A 21,306-nucleotide genomic window follows, 5' to 3' on the forward strand; every position below is an offset into this window, starting at 1 on the left:
TGGAGGACTCTTCCTATGACACAGGCTGGTGATTCGTTCTTCCCCAGTCCATACTGAATTCCTTTTAGGTTCTGCACATGTCACTCTCTCTCTAGTCTCTGAATCTTTGCCTATGCTGTTCCCTCTGCCTAGAAGAGCTTAATTGTGCACTCCTGTCTCCTCACCTTGCTGAGGACACCTACCTTTCCCTTCAGGCTTTAATAGAGATCTTACTTTATCTGGGAAGCCTTCCCAGAAACTCATAATCTGGGACAGGTTTTGTGTGTGTGTGTGTGTGTGTGTGTGTGTGTGTGTGTGTGTATGTGTGTTTTCTTTTTTCTGGGCTGCCAGAGTAAACCAGTAGCATTTACCACACCATTGGGTAATTATCTGTTAACTGGCCTCTATCTCCTTTTAAGTATCTAAGAGGGTAGGGACCCAAGGGTGCCTAGGTGGCTCAGTTGGTTAAGAGTCTGCCTTCAGCTTAGGTCATGATATCAGGGTCCTAAATCAGGCTCCCTGCTCAGCGGGGAGTCTGCTTCTCCTTCTGCCCCTCCTCCTTGCTAATGCTCACTCTGTCTCTCTCAAATAAATAAAATATTATAAAATAAAGAGGGAAGGGATCCTACCTTTCTTATCTAATATTTAATCCCTGGGACCCAGCACAGTGACTGGCACATAGTAGGTGCTCAATAAATATGTGTTGAATGAATGCATAATCAGATGAATATAAGATATGGAATCCGAAAAGCCTGGCCCTGAATCCCCATGGGAAATTTAGAAAGTCTTTTTTGAGTCTGTACCTCAATTTCCTCACTTGTAATGTGAAAATATACAGTTGATCCTTGAACAAGGCAGGTATTATGGGTATTGACCACCCCCCATAATTGAAAATCCTTATATATCTTTTGACTCCCCCCAAACTGAACTACTAATAGCCTACGGTTGACTGGAAGGCTTACTGATAACATAAACAGTCAATTAACACATATTTTGTATTAAATATGTATTATACACTGTATTCTTACAACAAAGTAAAAGAAAATGTTATTAACAAAGTCATAAGGGGGGCGCCTGGGTGGCTCAGTCGTTAAGCGTCTGCCTTTGGTTCAGGTCGTGATCCCAGGATCCTGTCTGCCTTCAGTTCAGGTTGTGATCCCAGGATCCTCGGATCGAGCCCCACATTGGGCTCCCTGCTCTGCAGGGAGCCTGCTTCTCCCTCTCCCACTCCCTCTGCTTGTGTTCCCTCTCTCGCTGTGTCTCTGTCAAATAAATAAAATCTTTAAAAAAAAGTCATAAGGAAGAGAAAATACATTTATAGTACTTTACTGTATTTATTGAAAAACATTCATGGGTTTGAACAGAGCAGGTCCACTTATACAAGGATATAAGCAGGTCCACTTATACATACAATACTGTAAATGATATTTTCTCTTATGATTTTAATAACATTTTTTTAAGATTTTATTTATTTATTTGACAGAGAGAGACACAGCGAGAGAGGGAACACAAGCAGGGGGAGTGGGAGAGGGAGAAGCAGGCTTCCCGCCAAGCAGGGAGCCCAATGCGGGGCTTGATCCCAGGACCCTGGGATCATGACCTGAGCCGAAGGCAGACGCTAATGACTGAGCCACCCAGGCGCCCCTTAATAACATTTTTTAATAAATCTGGCTTCCTTTAATTGTAAGAATTCATTATATATCCCTTCCCCTAGAATTTGGGCTCTGTGATTTCTTGACCAAAAGATCATGACAGAAGTGATGCTGTGATAATTTGGGGGGTTCAGGTCTTAAGAAACCAGTGACTTCCATTTCGTTTCTCTTGGGATGCTTGCTGGTGGAACCCAGACACTTTGCCATGGGGAAGCTGCTTCTGGAGAGGCCCACATGGAGAAGACTCAGGCCTGCAGGACTGCAGCCCACAGCTAAGGCTGAGCTCCCAGCCAGCAATCATCACCCAACTAGCCAGCCCTATGAATGAGCCATCTTGGAAGTGGATCTTCCAGCCCTGTTTGAAAGTCCATCCCATGCTGGGGAGACCCTTCCTCTCTGAGCCTGGCCTAAGCAGCAGATTCTGGGGCTAAATAATTGAATGTGGTTGTTTTATGATCTAAGTTCGGGGGTGGTTTGCTATGCAACAAGTGATAACCAGAACAGATTCTGCTACCCGCAAGTGGGATGTTGCTGCCACCCTAGCGTGCAGCATTGGCTTTGGCTTTGGGACCTGGCAGCTGGCAGAAGTCAGAAAGGCCTCCGGGAGGGTAGGAGGTTGGTGGGGAGGGCTTAACGGGGCGGGGAAAAATGTTATCGGGAGCTAGAGGAAAGGAGAGTCTAGTTACATAGGGAAGTTTGGCATCTCTGTTACCATTGCGTCCTGTAATGCAGAAAATAGAAAGTATACTTCATGAACTCAGTGACCTAGCTAAGGAGTTTTCTGAGCTGAGTCTCCAAAGTGCTGCCTGGCTTCTTCTAGCTGCGCAGCCAGTTTTTACCACGATACACGTGTACGCTAGTCATGTCGTCAGAGACACTGTGCCCAGGCACCGAGTCACATACACCCTATGGCTTCTCCAGGTCCTCGAAGGGTCAGCCCTGGCACAGTGAGACTGGCTAACTCGTCCTCCTGGCTGCTCCCCCCTCTCGGGGAAGGTGACACACAGAAGGCCAACGATGTCAGCTTTGCCATCTTAGATGACCAGAAGCGGGTCAGAAGACCAGCTCCCTCAAAATCGGCTTTTCTCACTCTTCTGTACTATCACTTCTCCTCGCTCCCATGATTTTCATTACATACATAGTAAAACATGCTTATAATATATGCAAATGTTATGAAGAATAACCTCCCCTCCCCTCCACCATAACCACAATCCTGAAATTTGTTTATCTTTCCCTTGTTTTCCTTTACAGTTTTACTACACGTGTGTGTATCCCTACTGGTATATTTACTTTTGCTTGTTTCTGTAGTAACAGACATAGAATCATAAAGCATGCCATCTCTTCTGTCTTGCTTTATTCTCTCAACATTATGTTCATGGGTTTCACCTACTTAGTTTTTGTCTTAATCTTTGTAACCAATCTATAAAATAATTGATAACTTACTATGTTCTGGCACAATGTGTTGTGCATATCAGGTGATCAATAAACACTGTGTGATAATGTTTTGTAGGGTATGTCCACAGAATAGCCAGCAGCTCATTATCATGCAGGTGTCCTTGCCACACTGGTGAAGAGGAATTTCCAGATGAGGTATAAAATTTTCAGGCAGGGCGCCTGGGTGGCTCAGTTGGTTAAGCGACTGCCTTCGGCTCAGGTCATGATCCTGGAGTCCCTGGATCGAGTCCCGCATCGGGCTCCCTGCTCAGCAGGGAGTCTGCTTCTCCCTCTGACCCTCCCCCCTCTCATGTACTCGCTCTCTCTCATTCTCTCTCTCTCAAATAAATAATAAATAAAATCTTTAAAAAAAAAAATTTTCAGGCAAAGGCGAAAACTGGATCACTTGGTATAAATCTTTGCAATGCCTGGATACTCCCCAAGTCCATAAATTCATTATTTAATTTGACAACTTCATTTTCTAAGAAAAGTAATTTTCTTGGTGCCTGGGTGGCTCAGTCATTAAGCGTCTGCCTTCGGCTCAGGTCATGATCCCAGGGTCCTGGGATCGGGCCCCGCATTGGGCTCCCGGCTCAACACGGAGTCTGCTTCTCCCTCTACCCCTCACCCCATTCTCGTGCTCTCTCTCTCACTCTCTCTCTCTCTCTCAAATAAATAAATAAATAAAATCTTAAAAAAAAATTTCTAGCAAGAAAAAAACTAATAAAGCTTGAAAAGTCCATCTTTCACATCATCCCTGCCTAGATGTCTTTCATTAGTGCAAAGAAGTGAGAGCAAACCATCAGTGAAGGAATGGAGAAAATTCATCCCACCCACTCCTTTAAGTATTTAGCATAAGTAATATCGATAAATCTTTCCCACAATGCAAAGATGAAAACAAAAATAGTTGTTAATCCTCTGAACATCAGACTAATAGTATTTCTCTAGGGATTAGAGCATTTGTTTCTCCGGCCAGTCACCACTGGTGTTTTAGCTTTTTGGTGCTCATCTTTACTGCCTTTGGCAATCATCTTTTGAACTTTAAAAAATTCTGATGTCTGTGTCCTGGGAGATTCTGATGATCCAGGGTGGTGCCGGGGCCTGGGGATTTTTTTAAAAGCTCCAAAGACTCTTATATGCAGCAGAGTTTGAGAGCCTGTCCTAAGCCACTTTGTCCTCCTCCCACAGTGTCTAGCACGGTGGCCTGGTGGAAAGTGACACTCAGAATGAATAAATAATGTTCTATTTGTCAGGAAGGAGAAGCATAGTCTCTAGTGTCCGAACCACAAGCTCTCTAGGCGCCCTGGGCAAAGACAATGAGGAGGCACGTCCTGCCAAGCAAGTGGGGGAGTGCGATGCCGCCGGCGTCCAGGTCTCTCTCTGGACTAACTAGAAAGTGTCCATCCTGAAGCTCAGGTCCAGCTACGTCCAGAAGGCCTCAGAAATTCACTAAGAAGTTCAGGGGGTGCCAGACTGTTTCCTGTTTCCACAAATGAGGCAGAGGCTGAAAAGGCAGGTGTGGGTACTTTGAACTTCGCCCCCAGTCGAGTCGACTCTAGAGTCAACCTGGGATCCTCTCTCGGCTCCAAACTCTGGTGTGGCAGCGCTTCCCACGTGGGGAGAAGGGCGCGAGCGGGGGGTGGGGCACCACGACGAGCCGGGGTAGGCCCGTTCTGCGGGAACAGCGGTGCAGCCCCGGGCGCTGCGAGAGAGCAGCTGCGCAACCACCCGCGGTTGCACGTGGCGCGGCTGCAGCCGCAGTCCAGGGGCGCGCGGCGACGGGGGTGGCGGGGGCGCGGACTACAAGTCCCGGCATGCCTCGGGCAGGGGCGGGTCGGCGCCGGAGCCGGGCCCGGAGGCCAGCCGGGCTCAGGCGTGCGCAGTGGTTCTCGGGAGTGGCGGGGCGGGTCCTCCCAGGCTGTCAGCTGTGGCCCGGGGCGCCCGGGCGGCGGTGGTCGCGGCCATTGGCGGAGAGGCGGGAGGGGCGGGGCCCCCGCGAGCCGCTGTGGGTAAAGCCGTGCGCGCGGAGGCAGGCAGGCGGCCGGCTGGGGAGGCACGGGTCGGGCTGCTGCGTTCCATCCTGGCCATGGCAGCGGCGCCACTGAAAGTGTGCATCGTGGGCTCGGGGAACTGGTGAGCGGCGGCGGGCCGGTGGCGCGGGCTCCGCCTCCAGGAAGCCCCTCTCCCGGGCGGGCTAGGGCCGCGCGTCCCCGCCGCAGCGTGGGCACCGGGCACCGCGCGCAGGGAGGCGGGGCGGGCGGCCTCGCGGCAGGGCTGGGCACCGCGCACCCGGGGAGGCCGCGCCGAGACACTGGCCCGGGAGGCCCTGGGCCCGCGTGCCCGCGGAGGGCAGCACGGCGAGAGGGTACTGCGCGTCCGCGGGCACCTGTCTGCGCTCTCGTCACCGCGCGGCGGGCGCACGGAGGCCACCTGCTCGCCACGCCCGGGTGTTTTTGCGCACCATTCTAAGAGCGTTCTCCATTCTCCTGGGCGGATCGCCTGGGTCGAGGAGTCGGTGGAGACTCGAGCATTTTGGCCGTAGTTTCGGTATTAGGAAACCGAAGCAGAGAGGGGCTAAAGGGCTCTTGCCACCCAGGTGATGGACGGGACCGGCTCTGCCTTTCCAAGTGCGGGTCTCGCCCACCGCTTCTGATACGTCCAGTATCTTAGGAAGGTTATGTAGATAAGAAAATCCAAGTTCAACAGGCCCGGCTCCCGGAGTAGTCCAGGGGCGTTGGGAATTCTCTGGAGGGGTATTTGCGAAGCTTCGCATCTCCGCTAGGCTTTATTTGACTTTTAACATTTATACAAGCACTTTGTGACAGGCGCTCTTCTAAGCACTTTGTAAACGTCAGCTCTTTTAGTTCCCTTTATCAAACTTTGCTACTCTGGTGTGTTGGGCGAGTGTAGTGGAAAGAGGCCAGGTGGGTGGAAGGAAGCAGAATATAATAGCCTCTGATATTTGCAGTCATTTTTCCATTGTTACGCCCTTTTTTTCGCACATCAGAGGGACTGGTATAGAAGAGTTCAGAGTTGGGTCCTTTCAGTGCTTGTGTTTTTCTGTGGCCGGACACTCATCACAGTTCAGGCTTCTAGGAGAGCTACAGCATTAGGAGTGGTCCTAATTATTTGTCTTACTCTTTGACTTGGCCCAGAAAGTTCTTGGAGGAAATCTTACCTGGTTCTCCACTTTTCCATCCCAGCGAGGCCACTGGCCTCTCCCTGTGCCACACCCCCGTCCCCATCAGGCAAGGTAATGATTTATTTCATTATCTGTTTCCACTCCTCCCTATCCAGTTCTTGAGAACAGCCATCTACCCTAGTGCTTGGCATATGCTAAATAAAAATTTTAAAACTAATTTTAAAAATGTAATTATATTTGATGAGGTAATATATGCACATTCAAAAACCAGAAGGTACAAAAAACCAATGAAATATCTGACACTCACACTTGCCCCCCAGGATATCTCCTGGAAGAAAACCAGTAATTAATCAGTTTCTTCTGGCCTTTCTGAAGGATATTCCATCAGATGCCAGCAAATGCTTACATATATTCCTTTCCCTCTCTGCCCTGCAAATACTAGGATATTAATGCATTTTACTGTAAACTTCTTTTTTTCGGCCAGCAACAGAATGTTCTACACACTTAGTGGAGTTGGTACCTATCCGCTGCAAAGCTTCATTTGGACTTCCAGATTGGCTTTGCCAGTTTTGATCCCAAGGTCATTTTGAATGAGATTACAGTGGCCTGTTGGCCATGGGACTGGAAAGGTTCTCCTTTAGCACGTGTTCTTTTAACATTAGTTTCCTCTTCTGTAAGAGGACACAGAACCACAGATGACAGAGCCTTTTCCTAATTTGCAAGGTGCAGAAGGAGCATGGCGTGCCATGCTGGATTTGGGCCTGGAGCGGGAGTAGTGAAGTAAACTCCTGCTCCCTCCAGTTCGGGATTTGGCTGCCTTCCCACAGCTTCACTCTGCTGTACTTGACTCTCTTCTTGGCCCGCTCCAGCCCAAGGAAATGGAGTAGAACTTGGCTAGTGACCTTAGAGCGCAGCAATTGAGAATGTGCCATCTTCATCCTTTGGGCTGGCTGCCCAGCTCCATTAATTATGGGAGCAGACAGGAACGTTGTTGCTCGCACTCGAGTCCTAGAGAGAGGATCATGACCTCCCCAGAGAGATTTCAGAAATTTGGGAACTGAAAACAGCATGGAGAGGCTTCCTAGGGCCTGGGGGGTATTCAGCTCTGGTCAGCAGGCATTTCCAGCGACGCAGGCACAATGGTACAGAATCCCTGCCTATAAGGAATTTACCTTCCGGGCTGAGATAAATTGGAAGATAAATTCAGAAGAAATGGAAAGTGGAATAAAATACCTGTCACAAGGTTAGTTAGACATTACATTTTTAAATAGTGTTGCTTAAAAGTGTGATCCGAAGACCACCTGCATCAGAATGACCACTGAGGCTACACTTGCTGACTCATCTGCCCTGAGGGTGGGACAGATTTTTCCTTACAGGACTTTGGCCTTCTGCTGATTTTGAAATACTATCTAGAGATGGACCTGCCCTTGCAGATTTGGTCCTTAATTCAAGAATGTGAAGTTGCTTAAGCAATGTTTAAACATGGGACTTGGAAGTAGCTGAGCGTGGCTGTGTAAATAAAGGTGTTGTCACATCTAAACGCATAGCTAAAAGGTGGCTATAGTGCTCACATTTGAGTGCCCTCCCCTATGTAAATGATCATTAATTGCAATACAGATAATGAATCTGGCTGACTTGGCCAGGAGCTTCAGCCCGGAATGACATGGGAGCAAAGTCAAGGGGTTGTGTAACGCGCCCTTGTCATGTCCTTTGGCACCTCCTTTCCTATAGACAGGTCAGAGATAGGAGGCCAGAGGGGGCTCTCATGCATCCAGCTGAGCCCCAAGAAGCTGCCCACCACCTGGGGTGCAGGGAGGTGTTTCCTGACCTGCCTGGCTTTTTATGGCCCTGGGAATTCAGAAAACAACAAAAAGAAAAAACAAACAAAAAACAAATGTAAATCTTCGTAAGTTCTTCCAAAGATGAAAAAAGTTTCCTTATCAGAACTTTGGGAAAATGACCCAGACACAGGGCAAGATCCCATTCTAGCACTGAAACCTCAGGGCTGTAGTTACAGCCAAACCTCTGCGGTAAAGAGCATATGTCCAAGCCCCCAAACCCCTTTGGAGGCAGGGTAATACAGGAGGGGCTGGGGATTCCCACTCCTTGGGTTTCAATCCTGGTCCCCTATTTGGCAGTCATAAGGCCTTGAGCAAACTGCTTCTTCAAGAATCACTGGTTGTGATATTGGTACCTGCTGTCTAGGATTTTGGTTAGGATGAAATGACATGAGCCGGGGAGAGTACAAAGTGACCAGCACTCAGTAGACATCAGCTACTGCTATTGCGTTTATTTGATCAACCTTGACCAGCACCATCATTAAGTCACCAAATGGATCCAGTTGGAGTCTGACCAAGAAGCAGAGGCAGAGAAGGGAGAGAAGGTGAAAGACAAAGAGTGTAACTGATATGCAGCTGGCGGAGTTGGGGGAGTTGTTTCTCTCTCACCCTTGTTTTCACCATCACCCCACAGCTGGACTGAAGGGCAGGGGGAGCTTTGGCCTACTTTGCACTGATGACCGGAGCTGGATGTGGGTGACTATCTTTTTTTGGTCTGCTGGAACCATCTGAGTGCAGCATTGCAGCCCTTAGCCCAGCTCTGTCACCGTTTTGTCTGTGCTACTCAGTTTCTGTGGTGATTCTTGCTACATGCCCACATGGAAGCAGTCTGAGCTGCTGTAAATGAGTTCCTCTGAGGGCAGAAATAATCCCTTCCCTGTCCATAGGTGCCACTGACATACCTCTGCTTTGGGAGCCAGAGGGATAGTTGAATGATGGGATGGGTGGGAGCTGAACTGGGAAAAGATCCAGAGTTCCCTTGTGAGCCAGAGTGAGAGTTTGTACAACTAAAACCCAGAATAGCCCTGATGCTTAACTATTTCTATCACCTCTGTCCCCTGTTCAGTACAGAAGGTCCCCAACTTAATGATGGTTCCACTACACTTTTCCGACTTTATGATGGTGCGAAAGTGATGTGTATTCAGTAGAAACCATACTCTGAATTGTGAATCTGGATCTTCTGCCGGGCTGGGGCTACGCAGTGGATCCTCCATCATGATGCCGGGCAGCAGCTGCAGCACCCGGTCAGCCACCGATCACGAGGGTGAATGAGTGGTACACGGACAGCAGTATTCAATCAATTACCTGAGCTAGTCAACACTTCATTGTGCAGTAGGCTTTGTGTCCAATGATTTTGCCCAACTGTAGGCTAATGTAAGTGTTCTGGGCATGTTGCAGTTCAGCTAGGCTAAGCTATGGTGTTCGGGAGGTGAGGGGTACTAAATACATTTTAGGATATTTGAAACTTAACGATGGGTCTATTGGGACATAACCCCATTGTAAGCTGAGGAAGATATGTATATAAACCATGGCTGCTTTTGTAGTGGTGAGTCAGGAGCTCGCAATTCTCCCTGAGCCTTTCACCACTGTCATTATCATTCTCTTCTACTTCCTCCCTCCCCGGGAGGTCGATTTCCAATTCCGAGTGTCAGATATGTACGTTACTTCATTTAAACCTCATAACAAGCCCAAGCAGTACTATTGTTCTCCCAATTTTAGATGACAAAACGGAGATGGAGAGAGAACATTACAAGGTCAGTGGTTAATAAGGTGGAGTTGAAGCCCAGATCCTTCTACATCTAAGGGCCCTGTTTCTATATATTCTTGTCATTTTCAGTGAGAAGCATACTTTTATCTGAGGACAAATCTCATCGTCACAGAAATATCGAATATCTTATATCTTACCCTCCCAACAAAAGTCTAGTATAACAATATTCCACTTAAGAAAAATCAAATTGAGAGGTGCCTGGCTGGCTCAGTCAGTGGAGCATGTGACTGTTGATCTTGGGGTTGTGAGTTTGAGCCCTATGTTGGGTGTAGAGATTACTTAAAAATCTTAAAAAAAAGGAAGGAAGAGGGAGAGAGAGAAAAAGGAAAAGAAAGAAAGAAAGAAAAGAAAGAAAGACCAAATTGAAATGTGGTCTTGAAAATTGTCATTGTTTCCCTCTGGAACAGGCATCCCTCCTCTTGTACACATACCAGATGATCATAGTTTACTATTTTTAAGGCAGCTGATCTTCCTAAAATTAATCTAGCAGAGTAATTGTTAGAAAAACCTTATATCTGAGTGAAAAATCTGTCACTAACTTCCACTCCTTAATCTCCGAGCACTGTCTGGGTGAGCCCACTCTCTTCTAAGACATCCCATTGGGTGGAGAAGTCTCATTCTGCTCGTCTCTGCGGCAAGCCAGGTAGTGTCTCCAGGTCTCTCACTGGTTGCTGGTGGGAAGTTGTTTTGGGGGTCCACACCAGCCAGGTCTCCCTTCTCTCTTTTCCCTTCATCCCTCACCTCCATGCTTGGTGATCTCACAAACTCAGCTCAGCCTGCCCGAAGTCTTCTCAGTTCTCTTAAGGTTATACAGTGGCATTTTGCCTCATTCTACTCTGGGGCTCAGTCCCTTCCACATTTGGGAGCTGGGAACTGAATCAGTTTTCTGTTGCTCCCTAACCATATCCCCCAAAACTTAATGGCCTCAAACAGTAGTCATTTGTTAGCCCACGATTCTGGGGTTCAACAATTTGAACTAAGCTGGGAGGCTCTTCTGCTGGTCTAGCCTGGGCTCACTCATAAGGCTGAGGTCCGGTGTTGGGCTGGCTGGGACTCTTGGTCCTAGATGACATCCTTTGTGTGTCTGGCAGTGGGCAGGTTCTGCGCCGAGAGGAGTGACCGGTCTGTGTATCTCTCATTCGTCAGCAGGCTAGTTTGGACTTCTCCATTTGGTGGCTGGATTCCAACAATAGCAAGAGAGAGCACATATAAGTACCTCATATAAGTGGAATCATACAGTATTTATCTTTCTCGCAGCTGGCTCACTTAGCATAATGTCCTCAGGGTTCATCTGTGATGTAGCATGTGTCAGAATATCCTTCCCTTTTAAGGCTGAATAATATTTGTGTTTATATAGTACATTTTGTTTGTTTATTCATTCATCCTTCAATGGACACTTGGGTTTCTTCCACCTTTTGGCTGTTGTGAATACAGTGGTCCCCCTTGCCCGCGAGGGATACGTTCCAAAACCCCCCAGGGGATGCCTGGAACTGTGGATCGTACAGAACCTTATAAAGACTGTATTTTTTCCTGTGCATATGTACCTGTGATAAAGTTTGATCTATAAATTAGGCACAGTAAGAGATCAACAACAATAACTAATAAAATAGGACAGTTATAACAATATACTGTATTAAAAGTTATGTGAATGTAGTTTCATCACTCTCAAAATACCTAATTGTCCTGTACTCCCCTTTCTTGTGATGATGTGAGATGAGATGATCAGCTGCAGACAGGAGGTGAAGTGAGGTGAATGGCACAGGGATTGGGACCTGGCATTTGGGGTTGGGGGTGGTAAGTGAAAGCACGGCAAACAGAAAGGGCAGATGAGGGGGGCCTCTGTCATGCTGCTATGACTGTGGGTGTACACACATCTGAGTCCCTGCTTTCTGTTCTTCGGGGTCCATACCCTGAAGTGGAATCGTCAGATCATATGGTAATTCTATTTTTAGTTTTTTTTTTGACCAGCCACTGTATTGCTTCCCATGACAGCTGCGCCACGTTACGTGCCCTCCAGCAGTGCCCAAGGGGTCCGATTTCTGCACACCCTCACTAACGCTCATTATTTTCCGGTTTTGTTTGTTTGCGTTTTTTTTTTTTCCTGTCGTAACCAATCCTAATGGGTGCGAGGTGGTATATCTTTTGTTAATCGCATGTCATGTGGCATGTACAATTTTGCCTCCTGTTTTTAGTTAAATATAACATTCTATCATAAGCTTTTTCTTCTGCCCTTTGAATTTTGATAGATAGAAAGGCTTTTTTTCATCTTCTCCCCCTCTTTGTGAAGTTGCGCCGTTGATCTTTTTTCCCTCTGTGGTTTCTTCCTTTGATTTTAAGCTGAGAAAGCTTCCCGATCCAGAGATCAAATAAACATTCGCCGAGTGGAATCTGTATTTAAAATACTTCATTTCTCACATTTGCATCTATTACTCTGGCATTTGATTGTATTTTAAAGACCCTTTAATGCAAAGAATTACACAAAATGTTAACAGTGGTTCTCCCTGGGTGGTGAGATTATTCGTAATCGCCTTTTCATCGTTCATGCATTGCATTTATGAGTAAAAAAAGTAGATGTTATTTAAAACAAAATTCCCTTGGTTCCATAGTCTGATCAGCTCTGGAAGAGTCTGGGGCATGGAATGTGGAAAATCTGGCTGAATCCTTGATAATTCCCCTCACTGGGCCTTAGTTTCCTCCGTAAAAAGGAGGAGGTACTGTAGGGTCCTTTCTGGCCCAGAAAGATTTTGCATTCTGTGGAGGAGGAGCATGGGCCACCAGAATTCTGTTGGGTTCGCTGCTGGCTTGCTAGGTGGCCATTCCTTGGCTGATGCAGCTCATCCCCAGCCTGATGAAAATACTACACCTTTTTAGAGAGGAAAGGGCAAGAAGGCAAGAGAGTGACTGCCAAGGGGGCTGGGGTTGAGGTATGCCATGCTGGAGGTTAGGACTTCCAGCAGGTGGGTGTCCATCCAGCTGGGACCCAGGGAGGGAGAGCAGAGAGTTGAAGACAGGGCCTAGGGTGTGACTCTCTGGTCTTCCACTAACCACCTATGTGCTCTCTGGGCTGCAGTTTCTTCATGTAAAAAATGGGTATAATAGAGGTACCTGGGTGAGTCGATTAAATGTTTGACTCTTGATTTCAGCTCAGGTGATGATCTCAGGGCTGTGAGCTTGAGCCCTGCATTGGGCTCCATGCTGGGCGTGGAGCCTGCTTTAAGATTCTCTCTCTCCCTCTCCCTTTACCCCCTCTCCACTCTCTTCCCTCTTAAAAAAAAAAATGGGGATAATAGATGGATACTATAATATATGTAATATATATAATATATGTAAATAATGATAATGATAATGATAATAATAAAACCTGCCTCAAAGGGTTGCGGAGGCATGAAACAGATAATACGGGTAAGATATTGAAAGCAGTACTATGGTGGTAATCATACTGCAGTATATAAATGTATCAAATCAACAAGTTGTGCATCTTAAACTTACACAATGTTATATGTCATTTATATTTCAATAAAAACATTAAAAACCAGGGCCTGACACCTGGCAGGCCTACCCCTTTCTGGCCTGGCCCCCACCCCTCCCCTCTTCACTTTCTCTTCCCTCCTGTGCAATCCCATCCTCTTCCTCCCTCTCTCCACCCCCTTCCCTCCTATCCTCCCTCTCTCCTCCCTGTCACTCCCTTTCCTTCCTGTGACCTCTCCCCTCCCGCTTCCCATGCCCTCCTCCTTCCCCCTCCTTCTCCTCTCCCTCCAAGTGTTGGCTCCAGGTAAAAACAGAAGATAATCCCCTGGCCCCACCTGTTCCTGCACCTTTGCTCCAGGGCCTTGAAGTCTCCCCACCCCCTCCCCCAGGTGAGGGCCTCTCAGCCTTTGGAGTTCAGAGTTCAGCCCTAGTTGCACTTCCTCCCGGCTCTCCCTGACCTGAGTGTCACCGTGTCATCTGCTTAGCCACTTTGGTCACCACGGCATAGTTACTTTTCTTTGTGAGCTTGCTGGAGCACCCTCAGTCTCCATTTCCCAGTCTCCAGGCTCCATGAGGGTGCGGACTTATGTGCTTTATTCCCTGTATGCCCTGTGCCCAGCAGTGTCTATGCTTGATAGGTGTTCAGCATGCATTTTCAACAAATGATTCTACTCTGTGTGAGGGCAAATATAAAAGAGCAGGAAGAGTGGGCTTTGGAAACTATACATCTGTGTGAAGACTCAGGACTGGCCATGAACAGCCCTGAGTCCCTAGCCCGGTTCGGCCACTGCCTGGTTGTGTGACACAAGGTCAGAGTGACTCTGATCTTCAGTGTCTTAATCTGCAAGGTCAAAAGTTTGGACAGGATTAAACCTCCATCTTGCAGGCTCCGTCCATATAGATTTTGGCTCTGCTTCATACTTGTGTTATTATTTGCTTATTAGACTTTGTGTTAAAAGAAAACTTGCTATCACTACTATCAATATCTTATGTTGGAGGTAACAACAACCAGGAGAATGGAAACCAAACAGTGTTAATAGAATTCTTGCCAAATCCTGCAACCTGCCGAGGCTCAGTGTCTGAGACACTTAGAGACTTCATGAAGAAGGGAAATTAGCACATGCTGGAGAGATGGTAACAACACAGTAGCACTCAAATGAGACATTCTGCACTCTCTCAGAAGGCCATGGGTGTTGAGAGCGCATGAGTGCATCAGTGTCCTTTGGTGCTGTGTGTGTGGGTAGCCCTTGGCCATTGGGGGTGCCCCTGGCACCCATTCCTCACTTTGGAAAACACTGGACTGGATCTGAGACCTGGAAGGGACCTTAAAGATCACTGTCCCACCTGTCATTTAGTAGATGAATGAGCTGGGCCGGTGTGGAAACGGCTGCCCACGCCCTTGACCCTGACAGTGAAAGATCCGTGCCTGGGTCTGCTTGTGCCGTGGCAGGAAAAACCCCTGAAACGTGGAGAGCTCCAGCAGCGTGACTGGGGACCTTTGCCCCAACCCCGACCAGACCACTTAGAAACTGCCTGCGTGGACGGTAGCCAGGACTTTTATACTAAGCTCAATTCTAATATCTGGGAGTGTTTTTTGGACTCGCTCTCAGCAGGCCAGGCACTTTTTTTTTCTTTCTTTCTTTCTTTCTTTTTTTTTTTTAAGAACAGGGTATGTCACTTACAATAGCCTCCAGTCCCTTCAGAACACTCAGGCTCCGCCAGAACACTTGGTTTGCGCTGTCTGATCCTCTTCCTTCATGTTGGTCAGAAGTAGTAACAAACGTGTAGTGAGCACAGCAAGTACCATTTCAGAGCCAAAAAGGAGTTTGGGGTGTGGATTATATACTTTCAAAACAAAACAAAACAACAGCTTTTTTGAAGCATGATTGACATAACAGAAACCACTGAACGTATTTAATGTATATAACTTGGTGGGTTTGGAGAAAGGAATATACCCATGAAACCACTACAAACCAAGGTAATAAAAATCTTGGATAAAAATAAAAAATAAAAAAATTAATAATAAATAAAAACAAGAAAATAAACATTTATTTCCTAAAATAAAAAGTTTCTGCCTGACCCCCCTCCCACATTTTTGGTGGTAAGAACACCCAGTGTCATGTCAGCTGTGGGCTTGTCATATACGGCCTTTATTATGTTGAGGTGGATTATAATTTTAGAGGTTTTATAAACACCCCAGAAAAAAGGTGGGTAGCAAAGAAAATGTTTTGTTTCACATGGAGATTGTACCAAATAACAACCAAAATGTTTGGTTCGACGTGAAGATTTTACGAGATTGTCAAAGAGTTTAAAACAATAAAATAGAGTGTCTTAAGTCCTGATCCCAAAAAACAAAACAGATTACTGTGTAAGTTATTTAGAAAGAGCAAGACAAGGCCTCGTAGGCACTAGAATCTTTTTGTTGTCCTTGCTAGATTTGTCCTTGAATTAAAATCCATGCTTCTCGGGGTGCCTGGGCGGCTCAGTTGGTTAAGTATCTGCCTTTGAGATGAACCATGGGAGACTATGGACTCTGAGAAACAAACGGTTTTGGAGGGAGGGATTGGTTAGCCTGGTGATGGGTATTAAGGAGGGCACGTACTGCATGGAGCACTGGGTGTTATACGAAAACAATGGATCGTGGATCACCACATCAAAAACCAATGATGTATTGTATGGTGACTAACATAACATAATAAAATTAAAAAGAAAAAAAAAAGTATCTGCCTTTGGTTAGGTTGTGATCCCAGGGTCTTAGGATCAAGCCCCAGGTCCCTTGGGCTCCCTGCTCAGCGGGGAGCCTGCTTCTCCCTCTGCCCCTCCCCCTGCTTGTGCTCGCTCGCTCACTCTCAAATAAATAAAATCTTAAAAAAAAAATTAAATTCCATCCTTCGTCCCTCAATCCTGATCACCTTCCCTTATCTCCTTATAAATGGATAAACTAAGCTGGTGGTTCTCAACTTTGGCTGTAAATTAGATTACTTGGGAACTTTAAAAATCCTGAGTCCCAGGCCACCCCCCAGACCAATGAAATCTGTGCCTCCAGAGTAGGGTCAGGGATGGGTAGTTTCTAAAGCTCCGCAGGGACTGACGTGCAGCCAGCATTGAGAACAGCTGCTCCAAACAACTATGCAGAACTTCGTCGCTGTCCTTTCTCACAAGTAAGAATAGCATAAACTATTGCACATATCAAAGCTCTGTGGCTTTACCTGTGAAATTCTTACTCTATGCTGGCAAGACAGTTTGTTAGCTAAACACCTATTCATCCAGTTCTCCTCCTGACACTTTGTAGGAGGGAGGCCAAGAGGGGCACCTGGGTGGCTCAGTCGGTTAAGTGTCTGCCTTCTGCTCAGGTCATGATCTCCAGGTCCTGGGATTGAGCCCCATGTCAGGCTCCAGCCCCATGTCAGGCTCCAGCGTCATGTCGGACTCCCTGCTTGGCTAGGAGTCCGCTGCTCTCTCTTCTCGTCCCCCCCACCCTCTCCCCCACCCCCAGCTTGTGCTCTTTCTCTCAAATAAATAAATAAAATCTTAAAAAAAAAAAAAAGAGGAGAGGCCAAGATTCTCCCCACGATCACTATCACCTTAATTGTAATCTGAGAAACAGCTGCTTACGGACTCCCAGGGAGGTAACAGCTCAGGCTCACAGTGTTCCTTGGCATTGAGTAACTCACACAAGGTCACAGAGGGCAAGTGTGATTCTGGGGAAGTGAGCAAAGTGAGGGGGGACTACTAGGCACTAAGGAATCCAAATCCAGTAAATCAAGTGGGAAAATAAGCCAGAACCACCAGATCCCTCCTGGTGGTCTTACCAGAACATACTTGCTTCTCCCTTTACAAACCCCTCTCGGGGAAGCCAAGCATCTGCAACCAAAGGCAAACCTGTAGCATCTGCTGCAATGAGTTAGTTCAGAATATTTATTTATTTATTTATTTTATTTTATTTATTTTTCTTAGTTCAGAAAATTTAAATGAATATTGGAAGTGTTAAACATTAAGCCCACCAGACCATGCTGTGTATCCTTTGGGATTCATTGGTGCTGAAAATGACATGACAAAAATAAGGGGGGACACTCCATTATGTTACAGGTGAGGTCATCAGGGACCTGGCTCTGCCTTCTCCCTGGTTTCACCAGTCACTTCGATCAGTCACTCATTCACTCATTTATCTCCGTTATCACATATCTGCCAAGTGCCCACTGTGCCTAATGCTATTGGACTAGATGCTGATGATCCAGTAGAGCGAAGGCAATGCGTTCTTGGCTCTCCGAAGCTTACCACCCACTCAGAGAGGGGAACAAGGTAAGGGGAATTACTTTCCATACCAGGAAAGATGTATAAGAGACACACTCTTTCTTTCTTTCTTTTTTTAAAGATTTTAATATTTGACAGAGAGAGACACAGAGAGGGAACACAAGCAGGGGAGTGGGAGAGGGAGAAGCAGGCTTCCGCCGAGCAGGGAGCCTGATGCAGGGCTTGATCCCAGGACCCTGGGATCATGACCTGAGCTGAAGGCAGACGCCTAACAAATGAGCCACCCAGGCACCCCGAAACAAACCATTTCTCCATTCAGAGTCACCCAGGCTCAATTAGCGGCCCGTGGCCCACTGTGCACTCTGCGCATGTTCGTGAGACGGGCACAGGTGCCGGGGCTGACCAGGAACACCTCTGCTGTGGTGGCCGCTGGCCCCGGACCTACAGCCCTTGTCCAGGGGACTGGCGTTTAACTAGTTGGAATGCCTTCTCTTTCCCTGTAGCAAAGCCTCTGGGACACTGATTAGTTACCAGAATGTGTTTGGTGAACAGAGATGCAGGAGAAAAAGGAAGCTTGTGGGGGCCTAGAGGCCAGCTGGGTGAACGTCTGTGGGGGGCACCAAATACTCAGGCAGCCGAGCCCCGGTGCCCTCGCTCTGCTCCTTTCTTGGAATTCACTCAGGTTCTTGTCTTCCCATTATGACTGCAACTCTGTTGCAGTTCACCAGAACACAGTTTATTCTACGGTGGCTACATTTTAATCTCTGTGATGGATTTGAAATACAGCCTGGTTGCCACCGAGGCTTAGAGTACCCACCAAGTATTATTTTTATGTTTTGTGTCATCTCTTAGGTGGGTTTCTTTTCTGCCTGTGATACTCTCTTCCAAGATAGGTTGATGCTTACTAGTTTCAAGGGGTGGTGTTTTTGACCTTGTACCAAATTCTGGGGCTTTGCTGATCACAGGGGTGGGGGGGGGGGGCAGGTGTTCTTTCCAGGTGAAAACAACTAAGCTTCAAAGGGTTGTGGCTTCAAAGGGTTGTAAGCTTGTGGCTGATAGGACTTCCCATCTGAAGTTATAAGCCCTGTGCTTGAATCAGCACGTATTTCGTCTGAATTACAATCAAATGCTTTTTCTCTTCTGCCCAGTGAGTTTAATTTTTTTTTCTTCTCCACTGTTTCTTTCGTAGGGGTTCAGCTGTTGCAAAAATAATTGGTAATAATGTCAAGAAACTTAAGAAGTTTGCCTCCACAGTTAAGATGTGGGTCTTTGAAGAAACGGTTAATGGGAGAAAACTGACAGACATCATAAATAATGACCATGAAAATGTAAAATATCTCCCTGGACACAAGCTGCCAGAAAATGTGGTAAGACTTTGGGACAGAAAGTACTTTTGGTTAATTCTGAAAGTAACGCTTGGCTGAGTTAGCACTTGGGGCTTGGGGAAATGGAAAAGCTACCTCCCTCCTCATTTTTCCCTTTCTACTACCAACTAATTTGCTTGGTCAGTTTTGGTTTTCCTGATTCTGAAGATGGGCTTTGTGTTAGTTTGCTAGGGCTGCCATAACAAAGTACAATAGAACGGATGGCTTAGACAACAGAGATGTATTTTCTCACAGTTCTGGAAGCTTCAAGTCCTAGATAAGGGTGTTGGCAAGTTTGGTTTCTTCTGAGGCTCTCTCTTTGACTTGTAGATGGTCGTCTTCTTCCTGTGTCTTCATACTGTCTTCGTTCTGTGTGTCCGTGTCCTAATCTATTCTTCTTCTTCTTCCTTTTTTTTTTTTTTTTTTGCTATAGATTTATTCAAGAGAGCGCGCACGCAGGAGCTGGGGGGGAGGGGCAGAGGGAGAGGGAGAAGCAGGCTCCCCGCTGAGCACGGAGCCCCATGCGGGGCTTGATCCCAGGACTCCGAAATCATGACCTGAGCTGAATGCAGATGCTTAACTGACTGAGCCACCCAGGTGCCCCGATCTCCTCTCATAAGGATACGAGTCATGTTGAATTAGGGCCCACCCTAATGTCCTCATTTTAATGTAATAACCTCTGTAAAGACCCTGTCTCCAAATACAGTCTTATTCTAAGGTACTAGGGTTAAGATATCAACTTATGGGGCGCCTGGGTGGCTCAGTCGGTTAAGCGTCTGCATTCGGCTCAGGTCATGATCCCAGGGTCCTGGGATCGAGCCCCGCATCGGGCCCCCTGCTCAGCGGGAAGCCTCCTTCTCCCTCTCCCACTCCCCCTGCTTGTGTTCCCTCTCTTGCTGTGTCTCTGTCTGTCAAATAAATAAATACAATCTTAAAAAAAGGATATCAACTTGTGAAATTGGGGTTGGGGGCACGGCACACAATTCAGCCCACAGCAGGCTACTTTCTTGGCATTCAAGGTGCTGGTCCCATCAGAGCTGGAACTCACAGCCTTGCCTTCGGCTGCTTGTGACCCCCAGTCCTGATATTCCCTTTCTACACACGAGAACAGCTAATGTACTAGTCTGTAATTAAAATCAGGGTTAAGGCCTAAATTACAGAAGGAGACTGAAGAAAATAGAAGATTGTAAGACTGACAGTTTAAAATTTAAGCTTATTAGGTCTGAGAGGGAAAAATACAGGTAATTGCTTGGCCTCATTCCAGTGACTTGCCGGAGGTGGGAGGGAGAAATGAGCAAGAAGAATAAAAAGAGTGTACCGTGCTGCTTGTGTGAGTGGAATTTGAACTTCTGTTGCCAGATTCACCCCTTGGTGGCTTTCTGTAGTAAGTCTGTTTGAAGACCGGACCATTGTGGTCTGATTCCCTGCCTGATTCCTTGGTTAACCGGATGAACTCATCTTCTTTGTTTATGAAATATTCATCTCTGCATATATTCACTCATCAACCTTTATGAGCATGTACAGTGCATGCAAAGCACAGTGTTCATTGCTGGAGACAAGAAGAGGGTTAAAATGACGTTTCTTCCTTCAAGGAGTCCAGCAGGGGAGACGGATTTGGAAACTGATAAATGCCAGGAAGTCCGGATTTGCAAAGACCTTGCTCGCTGGAGATTGCTGTTTAGCTTTTGGTTACAGGGTTCATTAGTGTCAAGCACTGTGCTAAGTAGCTCACATATCTTGTCTCGTGTAATGCTCTCAATAACCCTCTTAGGTTGATACTGCTAGTTTTCCTATTACGAGGATGATTCTGATTTTGTAGGGAAGGATACCAAGGCCCAGAGAAGTTAATGAACTTGCCTGGGGTCCCATAGCTAGAGGCTGGGGTTTGAATTTGATTCCTAGCGGACTCATCCCGTTGAATCCCTTGTCTTCTGGACAAATGATCACTTTCTTCTCTGTGTCACTGCACTGGGGGTCAGGCAGCATTTCTGCAGTCATTTTCGGCATTGTTGGTGGGGAGAGAAAGGATCCCTATGGTTCTGAGCTTAGAAGTTAAGTTGTCCAAATATCCGAGGGGAAGAACAAAGGGAGCGGCTATTCCCACTGCAGTGGGAGGCTTCTGAGGTCATCTCTGACCCCTGCTTGGAGTAGGAAATTTGTGCGTTTCAACTTCTCATTCTTGTTGGACTCAATGCTTTGTTAAATACGTTCCTTCCACTCTGCTTTGTGCCAGTCCCTGATGTACCTACCTGTTCAGCCCCACTTGCCCCGAGTGTGTGAACCTGACTTTCTGGTTTTTTGGTCTTCCATGGTTCCTGGCGCAGTACCCAGTGGGGCGGGGGACCTGCCAGCTGGTTCTGTGAAGCTGAAACTTGTGCCGGGAGCAGGGGAGCCAGGAGGGAAGGAG

The 21,306-nt window shown here is 47.0% G+C and overlaps 1 protein-coding gene across 1 annotated transcript in view; it reads left to right on the top strand.

The window, feature by feature from the left end:
* Positions 1-4,982: 4,982 nt before the first annotated feature.
* Positions 4,983-21,306, top strand: part of GPD1L (glycerol-3-phosphate dehydrogenase 1 like) — a 64,600-nt gene continuing 48,276 nt past the window's right edge. The window contains exons 1-2 of the mRNA XM_032408853.1: positions 4,983-5,198; positions 18,725-18,902. Coding sequence (XP_032264744.1) covers positions 5,152-5,198; positions 18,725-18,902 — 225 coding nt within the window. The 5' untranslated portion in view covers positions 4,983-5,151. The remainder of the gene's footprint in view (positions 5,199-18,724; positions 18,903-21,306) is intronic.

This window comes from Phoca vitulina, unplaced genomic scaffold (assembly GCF_004348235.1).
Source record: "Phoca vitulina isolate PV1807 unplaced genomic scaffold, GSC_HSeal_1.0 scaffold10, whole genome shotgun sequence".
Lineage (NCBI taxonomy): Eukaryota > Metazoa > Chordata > Mammalia > Carnivora > Phocidae > Phoca > Phoca vitulina.